This window comes from Curcuma longa, chromosome 15, assembly GCF_044706935.1.
Source record: "Curcuma longa cultivar G26 ecotype Majalengka, Jawa Barat chromosome 15, ITB_CL_G26_1.1, whole genome shotgun sequence".
Taxonomy (NCBI): Eukaryota; Viridiplantae; Streptophyta; class Magnoliopsida; order Zingiberales; family Zingiberaceae; genus Curcuma; species Curcuma longa.
The window spans coordinates 900,224-926,387 of NC_133875.1; the positions used below are offsets into that span (position 1 = coordinate 900,224).

General features: G+C 33.3%; 1 protein-coding gene across 1 annotated transcript; it reads right to left on the bottom strand.

The window, feature by feature from the left end:
- Positions 1-1,384: 1,384 nt before the first annotated feature.
- On the bottom strand, positions 1,385-21,975 carry LOC141846480 (uncharacterized). Its single transcript, XM_074734522.1, has 9 exons — positions 21,842-21,975; positions 11,238-11,411; positions 9,842-10,226; positions 9,446-9,729; positions 6,149-6,217; positions 6,011-6,067; positions 3,451-3,503; positions 3,304-3,379; positions 1,385-2,723 (listed from the first exon to the last, which is right to left on the bottom strand). The coding sequence occupies exons 1-9, from the start codon at positions 21,883-21,885 to the stop codon at positions 1,730-1,732; spliced, it is 2,136 nt and encodes a 711-aa protein (XP_074590623.1). The 5' UTR covers positions 21,886-21,975; the 3' UTR covers positions 1,385-1,729.
- Between the last annotated feature and the right edge of the window lie 4,189 nt (positions 21,976-26,164).

A 26,164-nucleotide genomic window follows, 5' to 3' on the forward strand; every position in this document is an offset into this window, starting at 1 on the left:
TGCTAACTTTTACACAGTGGATCATGATCAGATAATATTCATTTACTTATAGCGGATCTTATGAAGTCCTCTTCAATTGTTTTATAATTTAAAATATTTTAATCAAGTTATCACTCTCAATTAAACAAAATTAACATAAAATAATGATACTATTAAAGTAACAAACAATCAGCTATTACACGTTGTAATAACTACCTATTGGTTTCTACACAGTGGATCATAATATCCAGATAATATTCATAAAATATATACTCGTCAAGAAATGACTTCACAATAATATGATAAAAGTTTAATTCATCTAAGAACACACTAATAACAAAACACGACTAGTATTTGAAACTAAACTGATAAGAGTTTATAACAAGAAAACTTATCTTTGAAACAATATAATGAGAACAAGAAAAATTATCATACAAATAAAATCACAAAAAAAAAATAGTTATTTAATAAAATAGGAAGACATGTCGTATTTTCAACTGTATGCATGAGAAAAAACAAACCCTACATTACGAGGAAAAGTTAAAACTCTAAACCGAAGAAGGAAGTTTTCAAGTTGAAACTGTAGGAGGATGTTAAACAATACATTAGTTAGTTAATCAATTAAACCTTAAAATCAAGTAAGTTGGTCGATTGTGGTTCACATCTTAAAACCTAAAACTCGAGGCAAAATTTACACCAGCCACATTGAAAGATATTTTGAATAATTTGCTTTTAATGGGCACTCATTTACACCAGCCACGTTGAAAGATGTTTTATAGTTTGACATAATTAGAAAAGAAACGCCATATCATGATTTATTAAATGACAGACACCCTTTTAATATTTACACAAATTTATTTATATTTATTTAATATATATAAATAAATAAAATTTAAAAATATATATATTCAATTTAATAAATTATTTATAAATAATATTTATGAATTCACTAACAAAATTTATAAATCATTTTTATAAATGTATCTCTTATTAAATTTATAAAAAAAATTTTAAAACAAATAAATACATTTATAATATCAAACTCACTAACCAATTAAAAAAATTTTAAAATATAAAAATTTTAAACAATCAAACAAACTCAAATTAAAATTTTGATAACATTTAAATGAATCAAACAAAAATCAAACTCGAACTAAAGGCAAGCTAAAAACACAAACACACACACACACATCAATCTTGAACATTTATTTCAACTGCTTAATTCAATTTAGACTCAATTTGACTTAGCTGAATTACCTAATCAAAAAAATTTGAACAATACGAAGTTTAACCCCATTACAACCCTAAAGGAGAGGACCAAACCCCATGCTTAGGCAACCTGCTCTGCTTGACAAGCAGGAACTATACCAACAAGGCAACAACCAACAATCAAAGCCTTTATCACTAAATGAGAACCAACAGAAACTATAGAACAACTAACTAGAACAGATGCCAATCTCTAAGAATAATTAGCATCAAGGTAATCTAATCATTATAGTAAGCGTGATCAACAGTGGTTAGCTTGATCCTAGTGAACATAGATACTAATTATATATGGAGGGAGCATCAACATTTCGATAGCAAATAAGAAATTTTCAAACTTTGAAACCAAGTTCAGACTTGGGGTTGCAGATAGAAAAAAAATTCCACTCGGTTAATGCCAGGACAGTAATGACTGGGATGGATGGAGCTGAAGAAGCCTAGAATTTACAAGCTCTCACAGCCAGCAAACAAAAACAGACTCATCATCTCAATTTTCAGGTACAATCTCTGCTGCTCCTCTATGCTCGGTGTTATTACCTTCGGCTTTCGTCTGGCTTCCGTTTGGTTTTCTAAGCTTCAAAGTGGTTCGAGTCCTCTGGTGGTTTTGTGGTGGATCAACCAGAAGAAGGCGAGACATGACATAAGCCAAAAGCTCCTCCCGATGTGAGAATGTGAAATCCAGATGAGCATACTCGAACTCCTTGTAAGACACCTCAACATCTGCCTTTCGCATAAGCGCATAGTGCCTTTTCACCATTGAAGGTTTAATAACCTTATCTTTTCGACCTGCAACTAGATCGACAGGAATGTCAATGAGATTGTAACGTTGGCCAAGGTCCAGAGGCTCTGGTGTTCCGTATGCTTTCATATTTGCAGCCGCACTTCCATAATCAAACATTATAAATTTCTTTGAGCGCTTTATCTGAGCGAGGTGGAGGGTGACGTAAAGTGACACTCCAGGCATGTCATACATGTTATAATGAGGCAAGCCAAGCACTCCAATCCAATTTGAGCTGTCACCGCCGACAACGTAGCTCATAAGAGTCTGAACAAGGCCTCCCAAAGCAGGATAGTTCTGAAAATCTTTGGCCAACTTGTTGATAAGCATACGGAAGAACCGAGTCGGTATGTAGAGTCCCGGAACCACAGTAGCAATCAGAGGCCCAAGTAGCAGCATAACTCTCTCTAAAATTGTAAATACTATTGTAGAGTCATCGTGAAAACCAGCAGGTGACAACAAGATCAATCTTGATAACCTGTGAGGCACTAAATTGATTCTAGACGTTATGACATACATCAACATAACTGCTCCTCCCAGGCTGTGAGAAATTGCACACAGTTTGTAAGGCTGATCGCGCACTTCTTCGTCTGAATCAGGTTTAGAAAGCTCCTTTAGTTCAGCAGTTTTTATTTCATGTATCTTGTTTATAACAGCAGGTATGTCTTTTGTTGCATGCTCATTGATTGTGTACTTCCAATACCTGCACAAATTTGGTTTACGATAGATATATTCTGCTGCAAACATAATGGGTTAAACTAACAATACAAAGAAGTCATAAATTTGTATCAATTTCGCATTTCAATGCTTTTTGGGCGTCTTTGCATGCCTAATAAATCTAACTGCGCCAGAAATATGTACTCCTTGTTCTGTTGTATATTTGATAATGATAATGACTAAAGTTGCACCTGTTTAATTTGTCTAACCTCGTAGTTAAAGAAACATGGAATAATACAAATATCACACACTGGGCTCTCTCTTTAGTTAATAAAACTCCAGAGGAACTAGAAAGTGGGAATTTGGATAAGAGATTACCTGGAGTTAAGTTTTTAATGATAGTTCCAAAAAGGAAATTTTCATCCTCATAATTTAAAAACAAACTAGAACTCTTTGCAAATCAAAGAAAATCACCCATCTGAGGATCCAAGAAGTTGGTTAAAAAATCACCATTGAACGTGCACTAATGTTCAGTCAGGTTTTGGCAATCAACAATTTCTTATAGGACATCCTTGGACAATTGTTGAGCCAATAAAAGCAAGGAATATTGAATAATGTTCGCTTACTTGCGTGAGGAGATGTTCTTGTCAACATGCTCTCTTGATACTAATCCTCGTAAATTTCCAAGAAACACATCATAACCTGAAAAAGGAACACACTGTTGGATGATGAGTAATTGTTTTTTACTGTTAATTTATCTGAAAAAAAATAACCTTGATCAAATGCTGCAAATGCAGGAGAACCAACAACTCCGTTGGATACCCACCTAGCAAAATGTAACACAGAAGAGTTAGATGGTAATCACATAATTACATATACACGCGATGTGATAGAACACGGTAACTTTAAACTTCAGTGCACGAAAGGCACCTAGATATCCATACACATATTTTAATCTACATATGAACTCACAAAATATATTTCAAAAGTTGCAAATGAAAGATAGACCCAGAGACCTTGTTCAAGCAGCAAAGTTGACATCATGATACAATAGTGTTAGTCACATTCGTTTAATGTCACACCTACTTTGATGAGAGGAGGCCCATTAACCTCTCAGGCACAACCACTAGCCTAACATGTTTAAATCCACAAGCTTGACATTTCAATCAGGATCCAAACTATAATTCATAGCCCAAATTATCTCTAATTGACAACATGTGAAGCCCAATGGTGGCTACATTATAGTGCCCTTCTAACACTTCACTATGATTGATGCTGTACCCTAACTCTAATAAATGAGAAATCTGGGTGGTTTTCTGTAAATTTCATTTATTTTAAATTATATGGGATTGATCATTTATAAGGATAGATGTCTACTATTGATGAAGTTAAAGGGGTGACGTGTCTTGCATTTTACTCATTGGAACTCCCAAAATTCTATTTGGGTTTCATAATTAGGGCCAGTCACTCATCAGGACCATAAATATGTGAGCTCTTTAACCTAAATCATCATTACTAAAGTTACTTTGAGTTTGTCAAAATTAACTACGAAATTCAATCTTCAAACTTAGGAACATAACTTGCTATTACTTTTTGTAGCATGGTCCAATTTAGAAGAAACCAATTCTTTGGCTACTTGTAGAGTTCAACAAATCAATATAACCTCGAGATTTTTCAAGTTAATGGACAAGTCTTTTACCTGAGTGGCATATACAGGAAGATCATACAATATACAAGAAGTTTATATTATCTACTTAATCTTAGAAAATATATTGTTGTATGCTTGAGGTTTCAAATCTATAATGTGCATGTTTGTAGTATGGTATGAAAAATTAAGAGATTTCAAATGTTTATAAGCTTGAATCATACATACAAGATCATATGTTTGGATGTCAATAGCTGTTAGTTTGAACTTGTGGAAAGTAATGAGAATTTGAGTTCAATACAGGAAAAGATTTGCAGAGGAAACACATGGTTTATTTGACAATTCCCGAGTATATGAAACATAATTTTATAGATTTAAACAATTATGAATTTATGATTAGTTCCAGATAGGAGTGTAGATTTTGATTTTGATACACAGGTAGGGCAATAAGTATTGCCCAAGCTAGCCAAAATCAAGATTTGAAATGTTTATGATATTTGGTTGAAGAAAAGCTTTAACAGAATTTATAATAAAATCACTGTGAAAGTAACGTAAGGGCCATGCCATAAACCAGTGAAACACCATTACAATTTTGAAAGTAAGAATCATTGAAAAGTCATTATACAAGCCGTTGGTCATTTTATAGTTTAGTTTACAAATTGCTTCTTTGAATATTGAATCATTCTCAATACAGCTTGGTTATTGCATACATCAGTATGCCCGCCTAGTAATCTATTTAGAAGACTAAATTGTTAGACACCATGAAACATTTAAATCGATTATGACCTAAGATAGATAATTATGATCTACAAATTGATAATTTTTAATTCTTCACATCACATAATTAAAACTAATTTTTTTACATATTCCATACATCACCAATTCTTGCAGGCCTAGTAATCTATTTAAATACTAAATTGGTAGATACTATGAAACATACACCTTCAAATAGATAATTATAATCAAAGATAGATAATCATCCTAAATAAAGTCAATTGAAATTGTTTCACATCTCAATATCCTAAACATCCTTCTAGTGCAACAATATTTTGTCAACATGCAATGAATTAAAATGGTATCCACCTCATGTTGAGAAGGAGATGTTAGTTTGTAACTTGCAAAATATTCTCTATTGCAACTATCTTGACTTAGGTGTTAAGTGTCCAAACATACACACCACTCAATTGAAAATTGGTAATGGAATAGTTAGTGGGAGATCAACATTTACCACTTAACCTTTTTCACATCAAAAATTTCAAAAAGATTTAAAGAGAAGCAACAAAATATTGCTATTAAACAATTTTGTTAAATTAAAAATTAATATTGAGAAAGGAAAATTTTATAATTCTGCAATAGTAATGTATATGTTAATAAAAACGTTCCAATGTTTTTTTTAAACTTTATTTTTGATTTTTTTTAAAAAAAAATACCATTCAAAGTGTAAAAAGAATTGATAAATACTTGTTCCTATTTTTTCTTTTGAATTCTAAAGTTCTTTTTTTTTTCACAAAATAGAAACTAAACACAAAAAATTTTGCATACCAAACAAAACATAGGTTAGTTAATACTAGGATGACAATATATCACCTAGACTACTACATAGAAGCCTAGTATTCAAAACAATATCAAATGGTAAAAGACTATGATAAACAAGTAATTAGTATTAAATGATAAGAGACAATATTCACCCCATTGAGGAGTCCAATATTCCATGCTGTAGATAGACAACCTTTGCAGAATCACGCCTGAAAGAAAATCATGAGAATTGAGCAAAAATAGTAATTAAGTGACCAACAATTGAACCTAAAAAATAATTCTAGGTAAACCTTGGAATTCTCTCTAAAAGCAAGACATATCCATCAGAAGTAACCACACGAATAACTTCATATGGGTACCTGTAGACATTCACATCATCATTAGATGCGCATTATGTAAAAAGAAAGCACTGGTGCTTGATTCCATCATCATGTAATCAAAGCATATCAAGGTTCTCAATGAATAAAACAACAAGAAGTTGCCCATCGGTCCCAGCAATTAGAAATGGATATTGTCTCAACTCTCTATTAAGCTCTATGTGACGTTACTGCCCCCTTGTACCACTCAAATCATCTTAGATCACTTAAATTAATTAGATTGTGTAAATTTTTCTCTCCCTTCAATTCTTAAATCCTCAGTTCTCATTATAAACTCTACGTATCCTATTTGAACGTATGTACCAATTTAATCTAGTTTCTCATTTTATCATCTTTTTAAACTGCACTAACTAATAACCTCCTATTTCTTTTCTATTGACTTGGCATACACATCTCAGCATTCTCATCAAAGCGCATCAACAAAAATAAAGATGAAAAACTACCAGCATGAACAAATCCCTCTCCAAGTCACTAAGCAAATAACAAATGCTATCCGTTTCGGCATCCCCACTTTTTTTACTCTATCCACCTATAGCCCATCATTCAATTGATGCAACGGTGCCCTCTCAAATGTGATTGTTTTCTTCTCTCACTCTCATGCTCACCTCTATGATCTCCAGTGACAAAATTTGTGTTCCACATCTTACTCCATGACTCTCCTCTTCTCAGATGGACACATTATAACTTACTACAATCTTCACCTTTCTTCTGTTACACAATCTTCCTTCATCCTCTCCTTCATTGGTCATAACTTTCCCTATCTCCTTTGTCTATAACAACCTTTTCCCTTCGCCTTCATCAATCACACCCTTTTATCTCTCTCCTTTGTCTATCACCTGAGTTTCCAACCATCCTTTTAGGAAGTTCCTCAACAATTCCAACTTGAACCAAATAATTGTTTACCCCTTTCCCTTATTCAGAATAATACCTCATCTATCCATTACTCTCTAAATTTCCTAATAGAAAATCCATCCATATCATTGTTGAACAATCTCTAAACAATAAGAAAAAGTCTATTCTTGCACACAAAGGGGAGCTCTCCTCTTCTAGACATAGATCTCCTCCTATGCGGCATGTTGTACTCTTCCCCTTTCTTCTAGCACTATCTTCCTCCCATATATCCTTCGTTAGTCAGAAACTTCCCTCCTCTCCTCTCTCCCCACCCCTTGTAGTGGAAGGAAGTTCATCAATGATATCAATATCAACCAAATAACTTTTTTACCCCTGCACATTCTACAGAATAATAGCTCATAACTCCTTTCTCTATAGATAGTTCAAATAGAAAGTCCCTTCATACCATTGTTAAGACCCCTTGTCTCTGCCTTAGAATGCCCCTTCTTGTTTGCATTTGACTGAAGAGGAGCTACCCTCTTTTGGACATAGCTATCCTCCACCCCCAACCCCACTCCATTAGTGCAACTTGTTTTACTCTTCTCCTTTATTATATGGAACAGTCTTCCTCCCTCCTCTGTCTTATCAATCCCAGCCTAGTGTTGCATGGTGTTTCACTTTTTTCCAATATCCTTTGATTATCACACCTCCCCTTTATCCATCACTTTCAGATTCCTCCTACTTTGTAGCGTAAAGAAATTCTTTAGTGACACCAACTTCAACCAAACAATTATTTACCCCTATCCCTTCTAGGGAAGGATTCCTCCTTCTAGACATAAATCTCCTTCCCCTTAGGTGGCTGCTCTACTCTTCCCCTTCTATGGCATCATCTTCCTTCCACCTTTCCTTTATTGATCACTTCCTTCCTCTTCTCTTTTGTTTATTCCAACCTTTCCCATCTCTTTTGTTTGTAGCAGCCTTCCCCCTTGGCCTTTGTTTATCACACTCATCTCCATCTCTCCTGTGTCTATCACTTAAGCTTTCTCCCACTCCTTTGTAGCGGAAGTCTAATGATGGCATCAATTTCAACCAATACATCGTCTGCCCCCAGTATCACAAATGCATTGAGAGCTTGTATGGTCTCCTCTAGTAATGAATGCAATTATGCTCACCTGCAATATCTAGTATATGATCTTTGTGTTCCACCAAAATGTCTAGCTTGTCCACTATTTTTCAGCTAGGTAATTCACCTAAGTGACACATCAACATTTGTTCTTTTTTTTCCTTTTAGCTTTTGTAACATAAAGTATCGTGCAAAACTAAACTCATTGCATCCTTATCTTTGAAAATCAAATATATCATGTTTTGATGAGTCCATTATTTAACTTATCCTATTATTATTCATTTATCTAGGTAGATTACTTATCATTCTCGGCCGACCCCACTTAGTGGGATAAGGCTTGGTTGTTGTTGTATTACTTATCATTCTCGAATTTGACGAGCCTAATGATTTCCTTAATTTTCACACACACTCTCATTTATCTAGTTAACAAAATCAAGGTTCAAAATGTCAAGCCATGCCATAATTTTGATTTTTGACGGGAATGATACTATGATATTGTTTCGATATCGTTCCAACGCATGATGTCGATGAGATTGAATGTTGAAAGAGGAAGAAGGTGAAGCATAGAAAGAAGACATTATTTATGCCAAATGGTATTAAATCTCGATAATTTGGAACGATATGTTTTGACCATTTCGCTCGATATGTTATAAGATTTTAAACCATGAACAAAACTTCCTATTCTTTATCAATAATTCACCAAAATTTACTATTCTTGATCTTGATAAATCTAAGTGGCTCTCCTAATTTTTATAATCTCAATGCACATACATACACAAACAACCAGACAATCACTATTCCAGTGTCAGTGTTCCATAGAACACTATTTGCATTTGTGTGTGCTGGTGTGTGGCACGTGTATGTGTGGTTGGGTGGGTGTCTAAAGGTCTTGAATTTTTTGAATCTATAATGCACTTCAATTGAATTTTCACTAAATAATTTGATTAGCAATGTTATTGGCATCTATATAATACATTAAGAAATACATAGTTAACACAAGACACCAATTCACTTCCAATCAGCCACACGTTGTTAGTGTTCATGTGCGTTGGTTTGTGGTAGTGGTAGTTTGTGGATGGCTGATTGGGTGGGTCTTTGAGGAAGATTTTGAACATCTTTGAACTATGATGATGGACTCCAATCAAGACTTCTTACACAATAACTTGATTGTAAATGTTACTGACATCTACATAATAGATTTAGAAATAGCAAGTTTACATGAGACAACAAAAATAAAGAATAATAAAAGCTCTTACCCAAGTTCAGTTATGACATCTTGGCATGTCCGAGCATCAGTGTTAAGGGAGTAATGAAGTGTTCGCCCCCTTTGCGTTGGAGTTGGATCAGTATCACCAACAATAGCTGTAGGAATTATCGTGTCTATGTTACCGTCATGACTATCAATTGCAGCGCCTCGATTAGATAAGAACAATGCAAATACTTTTCTACAAACTTCTGATGGGGAGAGGAACAAGTGTGCAGCCTTATGGGCAATTTCGAAGGTTGATTCAATGAATATTTCTATTGCTAGATATAGATCCTGAAAAAACAGTAATGAATTCATTAGAATAACACAAATAAAGAGAATGGTATCATAATATGAATTATCTGCTGCTAAATTAACTGTTTGGGAATGTCACCATGGATAATACCTCAATTACCCCTCGCCTCCTATCAGTAGTGCGCTGAAGAACATGATCCTTTGTTTGAAGCAGTCTTCTAGTCAGTTGAGGGCTTGCAAATTGATTAACATTTAGGTTTCCTGCTGCTCCACTTCTCCTAAAACCTTTAAACAACCTCAGAAAAAAGGCTGCAGGCCAAAGGATCCAGGACAACAAAATTTTGATCAGGCGTATTGTACGTCGATCATATCTACTGACTGTGCTGCCATTTGATAGTCGTGAAGCCTGAGACATTGGAGATGCAGGACATAGATTGTCATCATAATCTTCTTCACCAGCTATAGAAGAAGCATCGATGGAAGTTTCAAGATCCAAGGACAACTGATGAACCAGCATGTTGAATGAAGAAACACCACTGTCATGAGTAAAAAATTTACTTGGAGAATGAAAGGAACCTAGAAGCAAAAATTAGATTTTTCTTATCAACTACCTTAGATCCAAAAGAAAGGATACACTAGATTCTCTGTGTTCACCTTGTCGAAAACAAGCTAACAAGTTTTTCATTGGGGAGAAAATGCATAGAATAAAGTATTGAAGGGATGTTTTAAAATTTATATCATGATCTGTAGCAAACAACTCCTAATTATATTGTACATGGCTTCTATCTAGAAGAAAAAGCAGAGCACTTATGTGAACAAGAAGATCCTACCACCAACTTGTCATTGATCAAGTTAAGGCTCCACTCTGCTTCTGTCATGCATTTCATCATCTACTTTAGAAGGTAGAAAATTTTCAACTTCTACCCATCTAAATAGAAGAGAAAGTTGGAGAGAAAAAAAAATGGTGAGAAAATTGGATAGATGCATAAGTTATTGATCCAGTCTACTAGGAGAGAAAGTGAAGCGTAGATAGAATGTCGAAGGGTTTCAAAAGCAATACTTTTCTTCTGGATCTCATCATCGCAATTCTGGGGGGAAATGTTGAGGGGGAGAGAATCAATACCAATCTTACAGAATCAAAGCAATAGCTTCTAAAAGAATAGACAACAAAATTGTATCGGCATCCAGTATTCTTTACTAAATTATAGCCTAGTCCACACAATTCATCATATTTAGAGAACTCATGCTCAGAAGTAAATTAAAGAAAAGGCATATAAGATAATCACCAAAGTGAAACAGCCTTATACATTTCATAAAAACAACAAGCTTTGGCTCATTCACTTCCCTAAGTCTTAAAAGTATATTCTAGCATTTTCCAGAATGTATCTACTTTTGCAACCATGTAATAGGTTTTCATGAGAATGGATTGCCAATTCACTTCATAGTCCAAAAAAAAAAAGAAGGTAAGATTGGTACTAACTTCAAAATAAGTAAAATGGGAAAATGCATATTCTTATATCACATAAAAGCAGCACATTCAAGCATACTTCTCCATCCATCTAGGTAGGCGAGGTCCACGTAAAGTGGGTCTTAGCTCCCAATCATGGATCCCCTCTAGAATGTTGGCTTTCCCTGGCAGTATCGACAACACAAGTGCTGAAACACCATTTATCAACCTCGCAATATTGATCAAAGATTCATAAGTGAATGACTTCACTGACCTGCAAGACAATGTTGGAAGGGAACAACAATGTTAACTATTTTTTAAGAAAGATAAAATTCCAAGAAGAAGAAATGTATGTAACTATAGGCTTGATGCTTAGAATGATGTTTGTATGTTTAAAAAAGAAACATCCAGATTCTGAAGTGCCACAACTATCCACTCGACAATGAAGTAACATGCATTGTCAAAAGAAAAGAGAAAATTACCAAGCTAATGCCAAATATTAGATCTTAAGATATTGCAATCATTTTTGCGAGTAGGCATGCAAATACCTTCTTGGCACAGAAAAGCCAACTAATCTTATTCTTCGCTCTCCATTATGAATATCAGCTAACTTTAGTTTAAGGTGATTGCATTTTTAACTTTGGTGATTAACATGTATGTCATGGTAGTGATGGGAATGCCTATTTTTCATAGGTCCTCTATGGTGCATGTTTTATTTTTTTTTTTTTATCGATCAGTCAATTAGACAGCCTCCCTTCTTTAATCACCAGGATGGAAAGACTAAAAGGACTTCTTTTTCTCTGATCGACAGAAGAGGAAAAGGTAGTGGATATAATGTATTAATGAAGTAAAAACACATCCAAATCAAGATGCAAAAAACATTGATTTTAATTCCACACCATTCCTCGATCAATGTGCCAAGATGCCTGAGTTTGTCCTTGATTTTAAGATCACCCTGGGAGTTAAGGGTGGACTAACCTTAATGAAAGTAGGATCAATTGACCCCACAATAATTTCCAATCACCGTACAACTTATATACATTATTAAATTGTTAGCAAATTTTATATAAGCTACTAACACCCTAAAATCATGAATAACATCACATATCTATTTCTATAATATCTTATGTCCATTAATGTTATTAACTATTTTCCTCCATCCAATTGAATCAAGATAAACCTAATACACCAAATAAAAAATTTTTTCCATTGTTTAGAAATTGAAGGGAGCTGAATAAGCATTAAACACAATCAAAACCAATCAAAATTATCAATTTGGTTTGGATTGAATTAAATTCATATTAAAATTTCATAATTTTTAAATTTTAATTTTTTTATGGACTAAAATTCTTGCTATAACCTGTCATATTAAATTGTTATATATTGTGATTCTTTTCACACAGATTTTATAACACTGTATTATTCATTGTTGTGGGAAAAAATAATTTTCTAACCATGTATATCTTTAAAATTAAATTAGACTAAAAATATTTATAAATCATGGGATCACCTAATCCCGTAGATCGTGGATATAATTCCATAGATCATGGGATATAATCATGAGATTTGATTCCATAATGCAATATAATCATGGGATGGGGTCTAATTCCATGGGATATTATAATCATGGGATTTGATTCCATAAATCATGGGATCTAATAGTGTATCTAGTCTTATGTTCTATTGTTAGGATTGTTATATATATATATATATATATATATATATATATATATATATATATATATATATATAACTCACAGTTTTTTCAAAGTGAGGTACACTAGAAAAATCTTTCATAAAATTATTTCTCAATTTCAGTTATGTTATCAAAGTGTTAGGCTAGGTTTTGAGTTCCCTTCTTCTAGCCTTCATATGTGATTTTTTTTTCGCTATTTTACTTGTTTTCTAATGACAAAATGATGCAGGAGCATCCAACAACACGATTAATTTATTTCCGATACAACTATATTCCCCTCCGAGCTGTGACGAGAAGAACTCAAAGCTACCAACCTCCCTTTTGGGCCTTCAAAAAGGACAATTGAGACTACCGATAAGGAAGATGATCAACCCGTGGCCTCCTGATGTCATACTCATCAGCAGATCGATGAGGATTCTTAAAGTCTAGCAACTACTAATAAATTTTATTAATTTGGTGTCAGACGATCTTCTTCCTGGGCGACCACCTGACACTACTCTAAACTCGAGGACGAATTTTTTTCAACCTAGGACAACTGATGCAGGATGATTCGAAAATTTTATTACTATTTTTTATAATTTTTATTTTTAGTAATTTTTAAAAAATTTTAGTATTTAGAGTAGTTTTGAGAATTTTTATTAGTTTTGAAATTTTTTATTTTTTTTATTTTTAGGATTTTTAAGACTGTTTAGGATTTTTAGGATTTCGAGTCCGTTAAGAAATTTTTCTTTCTATTAGGATTTTGTCTTTCTTTTATAAGTTAGGGTTTTAAGTCTATATAAACATCTTATAAGTTGATATTTAGGAAGAAGTTTTAGTTTAATAATATTTTTGGCAGTGCCGTTTATTTTCCTATCTCTTATTATTCTTTCAAATCAACAAGTTTTAGAAGATTGTTTTCGGTGTTCGCAATCGAACCAACAGATTCAATATTGCTCGCAGGATAATCATTATTTTGTCTGGCGTCAGTTGGTATCAGAGCATTGCCCGTAGGATAATCGCTATCCCTACCTCCTTTATCATTGAGCAGTCATTTAGGGGCCTTAGCTGGTGATCTAGGTTGTTTCCCACTCAACGATTAAGCTTATCCCCCATCGTCTCACTGGCCGACCTTAATCCCTCTTATTTTTTTTAGGGGGGTGGGGGTGTCATATCTAGTATTCAGAATTTGCCTCAATTTGGTACCGCTCTCGCAGCCTGGACCGAAACAATGCTTTACCCCTAGATGTCCAGTTAACTGCTGCGCCTCAACGCATTTCGGGGAAAACTAGCTAGCTCTAGATTCGAGTAGCATTTCACCCCTAATCATAACTCATCCGTTGATTCTTCAACATCAGTCGGATTGACGTCGGACAAAATAGTGATTATTCTGCAGGCAATATTGAATCTGTTAGTTCGACTGCGAACGCCAAAAATATTCTTCTAAAACTTATTGATTCGAAAGAATAACAAGAGATAGAGAAATAAACGATACTGCCGAAAATATTATTAAACCAAAACTTCTCCCTAAACATCACTCATAAGAAAGACAAAATCCTAATAGAAAGAAAATTTTCTTAATGGACTCAAAATCCTAAATGCTAAACGAACTTAAAAATCCTAAAAATAAAAAATTTTAAAACTGATAAAAATTCTCAAAACTACTCTAAATAACAATAAACTCTAAAAATAAAAATCATAAAAAATAGTAATAAAATCTTCGAATCATCCTGTATCAATCATCCCAGATTGAAAAAAAAAATTCATCCTTGAGTTTAGAGTAGTGTTAGGTAGTCGACCAAGAAGAAGATCGTCTGACATCAAATCAACAAAATTTATTAATAGTTGTTGGACTTTAGGAATCTTCGTCGATCCGCTGACGAGTATGACATCAGAAGGCCACGGGTTGATCATCTTCCTTGTCGGTAGTCTCAATCGTCCTTTTTCAAGGCCCAAAAGGGAGGTTAGTAGCTTCGAGTTCTTCTCGTCATAGCTTGGAGGGGAATATAGTTGTATCGGAAGATAAACTAATCGTGTTACTGGATGCTCCTACATCAGACGCCCCAAGTTGAAAAAAACTCATCCTCGAGTTCAGGATAATGTCTTCAGAATAAAAAATCCTTAAGTGTTGATGAATCAAAAGTCGTCGCATAAATGGTAGGAAGATCCTCTGAAAATCTCTGGGCGATTGTTATACTTCTAATGAAACATACACTGCATCCTCAGATAACCTGCCATCTAGAATCTCACAATCCTCACCATAAAATACCTCATCATATACTAGCTCGCCAGTTGACTCGATCTTGTCTTCGTCATAAATTGGATCACCGACTATTCGATCTTGTCATCCATATCTTTCTCAAGAAAAATTTTATTCAAGTAAAAGGAAAAGAACTTACGACCATTAAAATTTTGGGCACTACGATCATAGTGTGAGGCTTCCTCAATCGGAACCTACCTATCACGACCTTGACCACGTACCTCACGATCTTCAAGATCTTGCGCCGTTAGACATTGGAATAACTCCGTAACTTATTACTGTAGATCTTCAAGTATCTCATCGCAGGTGCTACGATCACGGTGCGAGGCTTCCTCAACTGGAACCTGCCTGTCACGACCACGACGACCATCCATGGGATCTAAGAGCTCTGATACCAACTGACGTCGGACGGGATAGTGATTATCCTGCGGGTAATGCTCTGATACCAACTAACGCCGGACAAAATAGTGATTATCCTACGGGCAATATTGAATCTGTTGGTTCGACTGGGAACACCAAAAATAATCTTCTAAAACCTGTTGATTCGAAAGAATAACAAGAGATAAGGAAATAAACGACACTGTTGAAAATATTATTAAATCAAACTTCTCCTTAAACATCAACTCATAAGATGTTTATATAGACCAAAACCCTAACTTGTAAAAGAAAGATAAAATCCTAATAGAAAGAAAAATTTCTTAAAGGACTCGAAATCCTAAAAATCCTAAACGGACTTAAAAATCCTAAAAATAAAAAAATAAAAAATTTCAAAACTAATAAAAATTCTCAAAACTACTCTAAATACCAAAAAACTCTAAAAATTACTAAAAATAAAAATTATAAAAATAGTAATAAAATATTTGAATCATCTTGCATCACAAAATAGAATATTTTGTATGTTCCTTTTACCAACCTTTTGGATTCCTTCCTCTATTTTTCATCAATGGTGGTTTGTTTTTGTTGCTTGACCTTCATTATCGATTTATTCCTCATTTTTACTAATTTTTCTGCAAATTTTAACTTATAAAAATGTCAGGAGGTGTAGAAACAATCAGTCATCTTATAGGTACAGGGCCAAAACTGGAATATCCTCAACTTGAAGCATGGGGTGAAGAAGAATCGATGATTATAGTGTGGCTATGGAATTCAATGGTTCTTGAGATTAGTGAAACGTGTATATTCTTGGCTACTACTTAGGACATTTTGGGATGTAATGCAATAGATATATTCAAAAGCAAAAGGGCACTATATAGTATAGGTGAAGGTGAAAACAACTATATAGAAAAATGTCAAGAAGTTGATCATTATAGGGTGATAAAAATAAATGTTTGTTGTTCTAAAGGAGTTCATTAAGATAACCATTATGATTTCCTTATAGGTTGATCATGTGAGAATTCAGATTCATTGTAAGCAGGAAATTCCATGCCTTATGAAGTGGTAGCAGCTTGAGGAGAGGAAAGCAGAAGAGGACTTATGATCGAATCATACAACACCAAATGATCAGTTGTGGTAGCTAGCGGTCGCAATAATTTAATCACAAACATGGAAAAAGCATGATTTCCTGAAAGTAGAAAACTTAAACAATTAAAAGCTCTTGATCATGATAGTTTATGGTGCACCTATTGTAAGATGGCATATCATGCTCGTGAGCAGTGTTGGAAGCTTAATAACAAACCTCTCAACCAAGAGTAGGGGCATCAAGGAGAACAAATAACAATCAATGATTTTATGCATATGGTGAAGTCATAACAAAATAACGTTGTACCAAAGGATTTAGGTGGACTCAGCTAGGAGTAGGGATTTGTTATTGGTAACTTTGACAAATCTTCAAGTCATTAATCCTCTATTGGATTAAATGTCTTAAATACACCCTTTTTCTACTTTTCGATCATAGATTTAGAAGCTACGGATAATATAACCCATTCACCAAGTGTCTTTTCAAGATACTCCCATGTCCAAGCAACATAAACATGGTCACAGCTAATGGATGGTTCTTTGACTACTGTAGCAGGTGTAGGAGATGTTAAAATAAGTCCATCATTAAGCTTTTAAAAATGTTCTTCATGTTCCAAATTATCCAGCTATCCAAAAGTTCACAAAACTTATGTTGCAAACGCTTCATCAAGGAGAAGCTAGAGAGTGAGTTGAGTTGTACCCCTTACATCTGTACATAAAAGCAACATGCACATATCTTCATAAAGGGTTAAGTCTCACTATTTTAAAGTATAATATCCAAGCTGAGAATAGTAAACACCTATTGAGTGGCCTGATGGGCAGTGTGGGAGTGTCAATTTATATCCCTAAAATTAAATTAGGCTAAAAATATTTCATAAATCATGGGATCATCTTATTCCATAAATCGTGGGACACGGGATCTGATTCCATAAATTATGGAATATAACTATAGGATCTGACTCCATGGACCATGGGTTATGATAGTGTAACTAGTTTATTTTTCTATGGTTAGGATTGTTATTGTAAATATTTTTAAAGTACACTTGAAAATCTTTCATGAAATTGTTTCTCAATAACTGACAACCATAAATTTGTTAATTTAAGGATGAATTTGATATTTTTATTTATTTTGGTTTACGCTTAACCAAACAGGAAAAAATTAAAATTTTATCCCATTTTAGTCAACTCAAAACAAACCAAAGTTTTATTATTTGAACTGAATAATGAACACCTATATTCTCTATCGTTTCAATTTTCCTTTGTAATTTACAAGAAATTGTTTCTCAATAACTGACAACCATAAATTTGTTAATTTAAGGATGAATTTGATACTTTTATTTATTTTGGTTTACGCTTAACCAAACAGGAAAAAATTAAAATTTTATCACATTTTAGTCAACTCAAAACAAACCAAAGTTTTATTATTTAACTGAATAATGAACACCTATATTCTCTATCGTTTCAATTTTCCTTTGTAATTTACAAGAAGTAATACTTCCTCATCCTTGAATTTTCCTTTTCTTCATCGTTCACCCTTTCTACTACATCCAGAAGAGTCTATATCTAGTTCCATCTAAATATTTCCTTGAAAATTCATGAGAAATTTTAAATGTATATTTCAAAGTTCATATATATTTGAATTTTCTTGATATAGTTTCAATATTTTTTAAATATAAAACATATTAATTAAAAATAAAAAGTTTAATCTAAAATTTTAAAATAAAAAATAAATTATTTTTTAATATATATATAATGGGATAATTTTATTAGACTTTAATTAAACCTATTTAAATCATCTCAATCATAGTAACTAGAAGTTGATTAAAATTATTAATTTAATTAAACCTAAATTCACTATTTCTGCCCTGTTCCGCGCTCTCATGATGCATCCTCGTCGCTGCGCTACTCCGAAGAGGTCGCATGAGTATGATGGCGCCTCCTATTATACACCACGATTATATATATATATAGAGAGAAAATATTTAATCAAATTAATCGATTGAAACTTCATTTAGTTAATACAAAAGAAAATAATAACATAATTAATAATAAATAAGGAAATAAATATAAAAGAATATACATGATTTATTAGATTTTTTAGAATTTAAAATGAATTTTTAAATATTTTAATGGGATAAATTGATTAAGATTTTAAAAAGCATGTTTGGTTATCCTATTTAAATGAGGAGTTGATAGAAAACATTAACCTAAGTTTGATTAAAACCTAAGTTCATTTTCCTTCCTTCCGCGTCTTCTCCCGCTGCCCACGCCCGTGTGTTACCGCAGCCTCCTTCGGTTGTCCTCCTCCGGTCGCTACAGCAGTGCCACAGCTAGCCTCCCCACCTCCGACCGCGAGCATCTTGCCACTGCAGCAGCACCCGCCAAGGAATTGTGGTCATTGCTACCTCCCCCTCTGTTGTCGTCACTGATGCCACCACCAGCCAGCCGCACACTGCATGCCTCCAACGGAGTCGTGCGAGCCCGACGACACCTCCGGACGCATTGCGCGGCTGCGGAGATCCCTCTGGACAAATCGCAAGAGCTCAGCGGGACCTTAAGGTGCCCCAACACCGAAGCCTTCACTGTGCCGGTTTCAACCCACGGACGGAACGAAATTTTTCATCCGTATCAGAGGAAACGGCTCAAAATTTCATTCCTTGCATGAGACTAGCTTATTTTGGTTTACTTCAAACATCTGTGTTGGTAAACAAATATTTCAATTTTTTATGTGAATAAGGATTTTGAATGTGTTGGCCACTTTACTAAAAGTCATTGGATCCCATCATAGTGTCATCTTTAAAAGGTGCATTATTTAGGGTTTCGGTTAATTTTACTCTAAAGTTAAAAGTTGTTTAAGTTTTTAACAAGTTCTTATATTTATTGGGCTGAATTAGACTTTATTTAAAGAGAATTAGTTTAGAAAACGGGATCTCTTAATTCTTCTATAAAAAGAGCCCTAAAGCTCCCCTTGCAAATCAACTTATGTTAAGGAAGGCTATGATTAAAACTCATTTGGATTTATCTTGGCACGCTTTGAAATGCATCGAGGTGTCAATGTGTTGACTATGGCATGGTAGAATACTAAAATAATTCATTCTAACCAAAGATTGCAATACTTACCGCAAATCTTAACGAATACAATTCTTCAAATGTTGACTAGAACAAAATCTAAATATATTACATGTAATTTCGGTAACAAGAAAAGAATTGATAGAGTATAAGATGGATGGAGTTGAAATCCTTGTAGGATTTTAATTACCACAATTCTATTGTACAAAGAGAAGCAAATATCGACAAATATAATTAATAAAATAAAGAATATATAGTTGAAATGGAAAGGAGATTTGAGGTCTTATGTGATTGTAGTGTGACCATTAGGCTAAAAGGAAACTCAAATAAAACTATGGTACTTACAAGGCTTCATTGATCTGAATGTTGGGCTATTAGGAAACAATAGAAACATCATTAGGCTATTAGGAAACACTAGCAAGAATTTTGGGCTATTAGGAAATACCAGGAATAAAAAATTAATGCAACATAGATGAAAATGTTAAGATAAAATTCAAAAGAAACTCAGTGAAGCTTTGTAAGATAAAAAAAAAGAGAAAAAATTATAGGTAAGAAGAGTTGAATCTAGTATAATGGAAGGTGTAAGAATTAGGAGTATATTACCTATATAATAAAAAATCATTTTTAATTAATTTTAATATGGCAGTAATATTGTCTTGCATAATAAATCTAAGTAGTTAACCCTAAATATTTGGCACAAACATGGCTTGGTGATGATTATATAAATAATATATATATATATAATTAATACCTAAAATGTTTATTACTTGAATTAAATATTTATGTTAAGGCTTACAAGTTCAAAGATAGCATATAAATTAATTCAGGATTTTATGTCATCGTTTAAATTAGTTCAAATAAACCAAGCACTTTTTTTTTTAGAAAAATTGCACATGTAACATATAAATTTGTGGCCATTATATGATCCTCTCAAAATCTGCCTAGGTGATCATGTAAGTGTCAGTCACATAAGTGGGCCAACATAGGGGTTCTTTAAAAATTAAAACAATGCCAAAGAATTTGCCCTTTTAATATGCCCAAAAAAAAATCAATGACATGGTTAAGAAGTAAGAATACAATTCCTAGCAAAAACCTTGAAAAGACAATTTCACTACATAACAAACTCATGGAAAATTATAATAAATAGTTAAGTCAGACTTGTTTGTAAGATTCTAACCTATAATTGCTCAAACAAAATTTTATGTATATACTCCTAAATAGATTATCATGTAAATTAATAATTTAGTAATATGATTAATTATTGTAAAATAATAAAATGTAACTTACTTTCAGTTGAGTCTTTGCAAACTTATTCAAATACAGGAATATGATCATTTATTTGGGAAGATGCTTGTTTTAAGATACCATAATCATGAAGTTAGAAGCATCTTCTTTCATTGACATTTGACAGAAACATAGGTCAAAAACAAAAGCATATTTGTTCGTTATTAAAGAAGACGGTCTGATAGGTTTCCACACCGACTTCCAAAGTTGTGACATTTGCACAAAGAACCACAACAGTTCAATCACTTGCAAAAAATACAATGTTACTTCACTCACACCGAAATACAGAGATAAAAAGGATAAATCAGAAAATAATCTTTCATTAACTATTTTTTGATAAAAGAAACATCTGACATAGAACATAAACTGATAAAATGGATCAATAAGTTCTTGTTTACTAATTTTCTATATCCATCGCTACATCAAAGAATGTGGATGAAGTGTTTTTGCAGTTGTAGTATGATTGAGTTTAAGCTTAGCACCATTCTAATACATTTCCACATATGACTTAAAATGATCCTGCAGTGTGAATTTCATAAATTTGGGTATAAATAATAGTCTCTTGGAAATAACATGAGGTGTAAACTCAAAAACTTGATTGCTACCTAGACATATAATAGGATCCCCTAAGATAAAGTTAGGAAGCAAAGCCAACTGCAAAGCCAACCTAGCTAAATTTCTAGCATCCCCACCCTCTTCACAATCATATCCATTTCTGATAACTCCACCCATCAAATTGGCTAAAGTATTTCCTTTTCTTTTCTTTCTCTAAACACCCACTAACATCAAACGTTGATTAATACCATGCATACTGCATCTCCAAAATAATATTCGGCAGTAGTCAATTGTAAAAAGGAAGCAGCGCAAATCCTTCTCCCTTTTCCCTTCTTTTAGCAACTCAAATTCCTAAAACAAACAATCAAGCATAAGTTCGATTACAGGAGACGGAACGGGAACCTACTCCTTGGTGACAGCGAGTAGATGATCGACGAACCGCTGCAGCATGATCCCTCCTGCCGCTTCGCCAGAAACGAAACCCTAGAAATGATTGCAGGGAATCAATCGACGAGACCAAACAAGGGAGGAGGAGGATAACGCGAGGCCAGCAAGATTGTCGGGGCAGAGTTCAAATCGGAGCCCGTCGAGGATTTAGAATCCACGCTTCCGCGCATCTCCCTGTCCACGCCGCATGGGCAACTGACGCACGCAGAATCGCGTTCAAAGCCGGACGACGCGTGGAGGGGAAGGGGGAGATTTCGGTGGCCACCGCAGAAGTATTCTTATGCGTGCGGTCGAAACACGGTGGGATGGGATGGCCGCACGCGGCTGACTGACACCGGCCGAGACACGCAAGAACCAATGTTGTCGGTGGGGAAGCGGACGTGTTTTGAAGATACCCACAATTTGTGCCCATGCAGGCGCAGGCGGTGCGAGTTCAATGTGAGAGCGAGGACTGATTGAGGTGGAGTCTGGGGCTGGTTTTCTGGGTGCATGTTGACAGATGGAAATGCTCCACTTCTTCGCCTTTATAACCGCCTAACTGAAAATAGAAAATCTTTTTAACAGTGTTTTTGCCCATATTTGCATTATAGAATATCGACATTGATACGAGTTACTTAATCTAATAGAAAGAAGAAAGCTATGCAATCTAATGAATGACACACAAAAAGAGGTTGTGTTTATTTAAGGCGATTTTTTAAAGGGTAAATTTATCAAATCATGAAATTAAATGTTCTTTAAAAAAAATTAAAAGGATGTCTCATAGATGTTTTATTTTGAAAATACTCCTTTATTTTAAGGTTGTTATAGTAGTTATAATGTATAGAAGCTATTCTTTACCTGCTATAATGTGATTAGGATTTAGAATTTGAGATTTAATTTCATTAAAATGAAATAGATAATTTTTTTCATATTATATTAGCTGTCGAGTAGCTGCTACATAATTATAGCTAAATTATAAATTTTAAAATCTTGAATTCTAAATTCTAAACTTTGAATATTATTATATTAAAATACTTTTTATCAACTTAGTCAAAATTATTTAAATTTTAAAATCACTTTAAATTAATCAAAATTATTTTAAAATAGTTGTAAAAACTAAAATAAGTAGTTGTTAGAGCATCCACAACTCACTCCCATTAATACCCTCCACCTCATTAAAAAGCATGGAGTCTACTGCCACATACTCGTTATAACAACATATCTCTTTCACCCATATTCCTTTTAACATTAACACTCATTATTTATGGGTCCCACCATCCACTCAATCATCTTAAAATTATATCATATTAAATAAATATTTTTTAAAAATGTTTTTAAATATTAAAATTATTATTATTTTTAATAATAATCTTACTTTAAAATAATAATTTTACTATTTTAAAAAAATAATATTAAAAATTTTATTTAATTTTAAAATAGCTGTTAAAACTAATCGTTTTAATAAATATAATTTAAAAATAAAACAATACACGTGGGTGGGCCAACCTCCTGATTGGCCCACCCCGCTTTTTAATTGAGCGCGTTCAATTGGAGCGGTGTTATAACACCCTTCCACAATGGTATTTAACACCAATGGGGGTGTTATAACACTCCGTTAGAGCATCCATTGTGGATGCTGTTACAATATTATAACAATATTGTATTAGGTCTTGCATATTATAATAGTTACATAATAGCTTTTACATATATTGTAATAGTTAATCATAGTTGCTATAATAATGCTAAAAATAAGAAACAATATTATAACAGCTATTCGATAACTTTTATACGTTGTAACAACTATTGAATAATTATTATACGTTATAGCAATTATTAATATATGCTATAGTAGCACTAAAATAAGAGGTATTCCAAAAATAAAACATTTGATAGGAGCACATTTTAACTTTTTTTAGAAAAATGTACCTATTTGATATTTCTTTTAATTTGCATTTTAGAATATCGACATTGATACGAATTACTTATTCTAATAGAAAGCGGAGGAGAAAGCTACGCAATCAGGTGAATGACACAGAAAAAGGTCATGTTTACTTAAAGGGGATTTTTAAAAGGGTAAAAGTTAAAAGGGCATCTTAAATTTATCAAATCGTTAGATAGGTGTCTATTTTTCAAAACAAGTTAAAAGGGCATCCCATAAAATATTTTATCTTGAAAATTCTCCTTTATTTTAGCATTGTTGTAGTAGCTACTCAATAGCTACTGTAACATATAGAAGTTACCTAACATATAGAAGTTACTCTGTAGCTTTTTTACAATGTGTTTATGAAAAGATTTAAGATTTAATTTGATTAAAATAAAATAAATAAATTTTCACATTATAATAACTATCGAGTAGCTGTAATGGTGGAGCTAGGTACAAACGTACCTGGGCTCCAGCCCGGGGTCAATTTCAAAGTTCATTAGAATTTTAATGGATTTTTTTTTATTTTGACAGATGATAAAATTATTATGGTATCAGCCCGGGGTTAATTTTTGTTGTTTGTTGTTGAAAAAAATTTAGCCCAGGCTGATTGTAAATCTTGGCTCTGCCATTGAGTAGCTGTTATACATTGTACTAGCTACCAGTGGCTACTACATAGTTATAGTTAAATACTAAATCTTAAAATTGTGAGCATTAATTAAATTCTAAACTCTAAATATTATTATATTAAAATATTTTTTACCAACTTAGTTAAAATTATTTAAACTTCATTAAAATTATTTTAAATTAATCAAAATTACTTTAAAATAGTTATAACAGCTACTAAGTGGCTACTATAATACTACAATAGTATTGTATTAGATATTGTAGTAGTTACAGAATTGCTTCTATATATTGTAATAGTTAATCGTAACTGCTATAATAATGTTGAAAATAAGAAATAATATTATAGAAATTACTTAATAACTTCTACACATTGTAGCCACTGCCGAGTAGCTGCTACACATTATACCAGTTACTGATAGTTGCTACAATAACATTAAAATAAGAGGTATTCTAGAAATAAAGCATCTGATGGGGCATTTTTTTTTAAATGTACCCATTTAATGTTTCTTTTAATTTAGGGCACTCTTTATTTTTTATCCTTCCTTAAATTAGTTGGATATTCTACTACACACTATACTAGATGCCTAAATACTAATAAAATCTACTATTTAAATATATTTTTTTAGGACCTGTGTGAGTTAAAGGGAGGTAAATAGCTTTTATCACTTATTATCTTGATCTTGTGATCATCGTTTGAATGCACAACGGAATTCTTAGCTTGAATCAAACTCGACGTCATATGCATAACTCCTAGCGATCTCTCTCTACTAGAATATTTTCCTTTTCGGATACCTTTTGAAGGCGGAGAAGTCTCTTACAATCTTGTTCTTACAAAAAAAAATGCAAATTAAACAATACAAAATACAAATGAAAATGAAAGCAAAAATACTTTACAATTGAAAATTTTATTTTGGATGCTTATTTATCACTTTAGAATCCTCTTGATGGTTGAAAATACAGTAGCACTTCGTCTCTAACCTCTCAAGAACCGATACCGCCTATTTGCCTCGAAACCCTCCTTTAAAGGTTGTTCTTCGGGCTGATTTCCACCAACCAATCGATTGTCATGTTAGATATTTTACTTGATCAATCGATTGAAAGTTCACAGTCGAACTAGTCAATTGAGTCTGAAGTCTTCTGTTTGATGGTTACAGTCAAGCAATCGATTGCACTAATTGATTGTTGGACACCAATCAATTGATAGTCAACCCTAAACCTTGAATTTCGAGTTTAGGATTTATCAATCGATTGGTGAACTATTGTTCACATAGCAAACTCCAAATTTCAGATTTAGGGTTTGCCAATCGATTGTTACGTTGTGTCAATCAATTGCTAACTTTAGTTTCAGCCTTTTCAAAGATGAATTCATATCTTGCTTAGTATCCGATTGACCTCAACCTATCAGAACTTTCTCTGTCCAACATCTGATCATTCGTGACCTTTTGAGATTTTTTGTTGCACAATATCATCTTTGACCTATTGAGACTTCTCTCGTTGCAAAGTATCCGATCAATCGTGACTCACTTAGACTTTCCGTCACATGCTAAGTGTCTGATCCTCCATGATTCACTTGGACTTCTCTGATCACTAAGTGTTTGGTCAACCATAATTCACATGAATTTTTCATCTCGTATCAAGTGTCCGATCTTCCACAACTCACTTGGACTTTCTCGATCACTAAGTATCCAATCAACTGTGATCCACTTGGATTTCTTTTGTCAACTCCCTGTTGAACTTCTGGTCATCAAGTGTCCG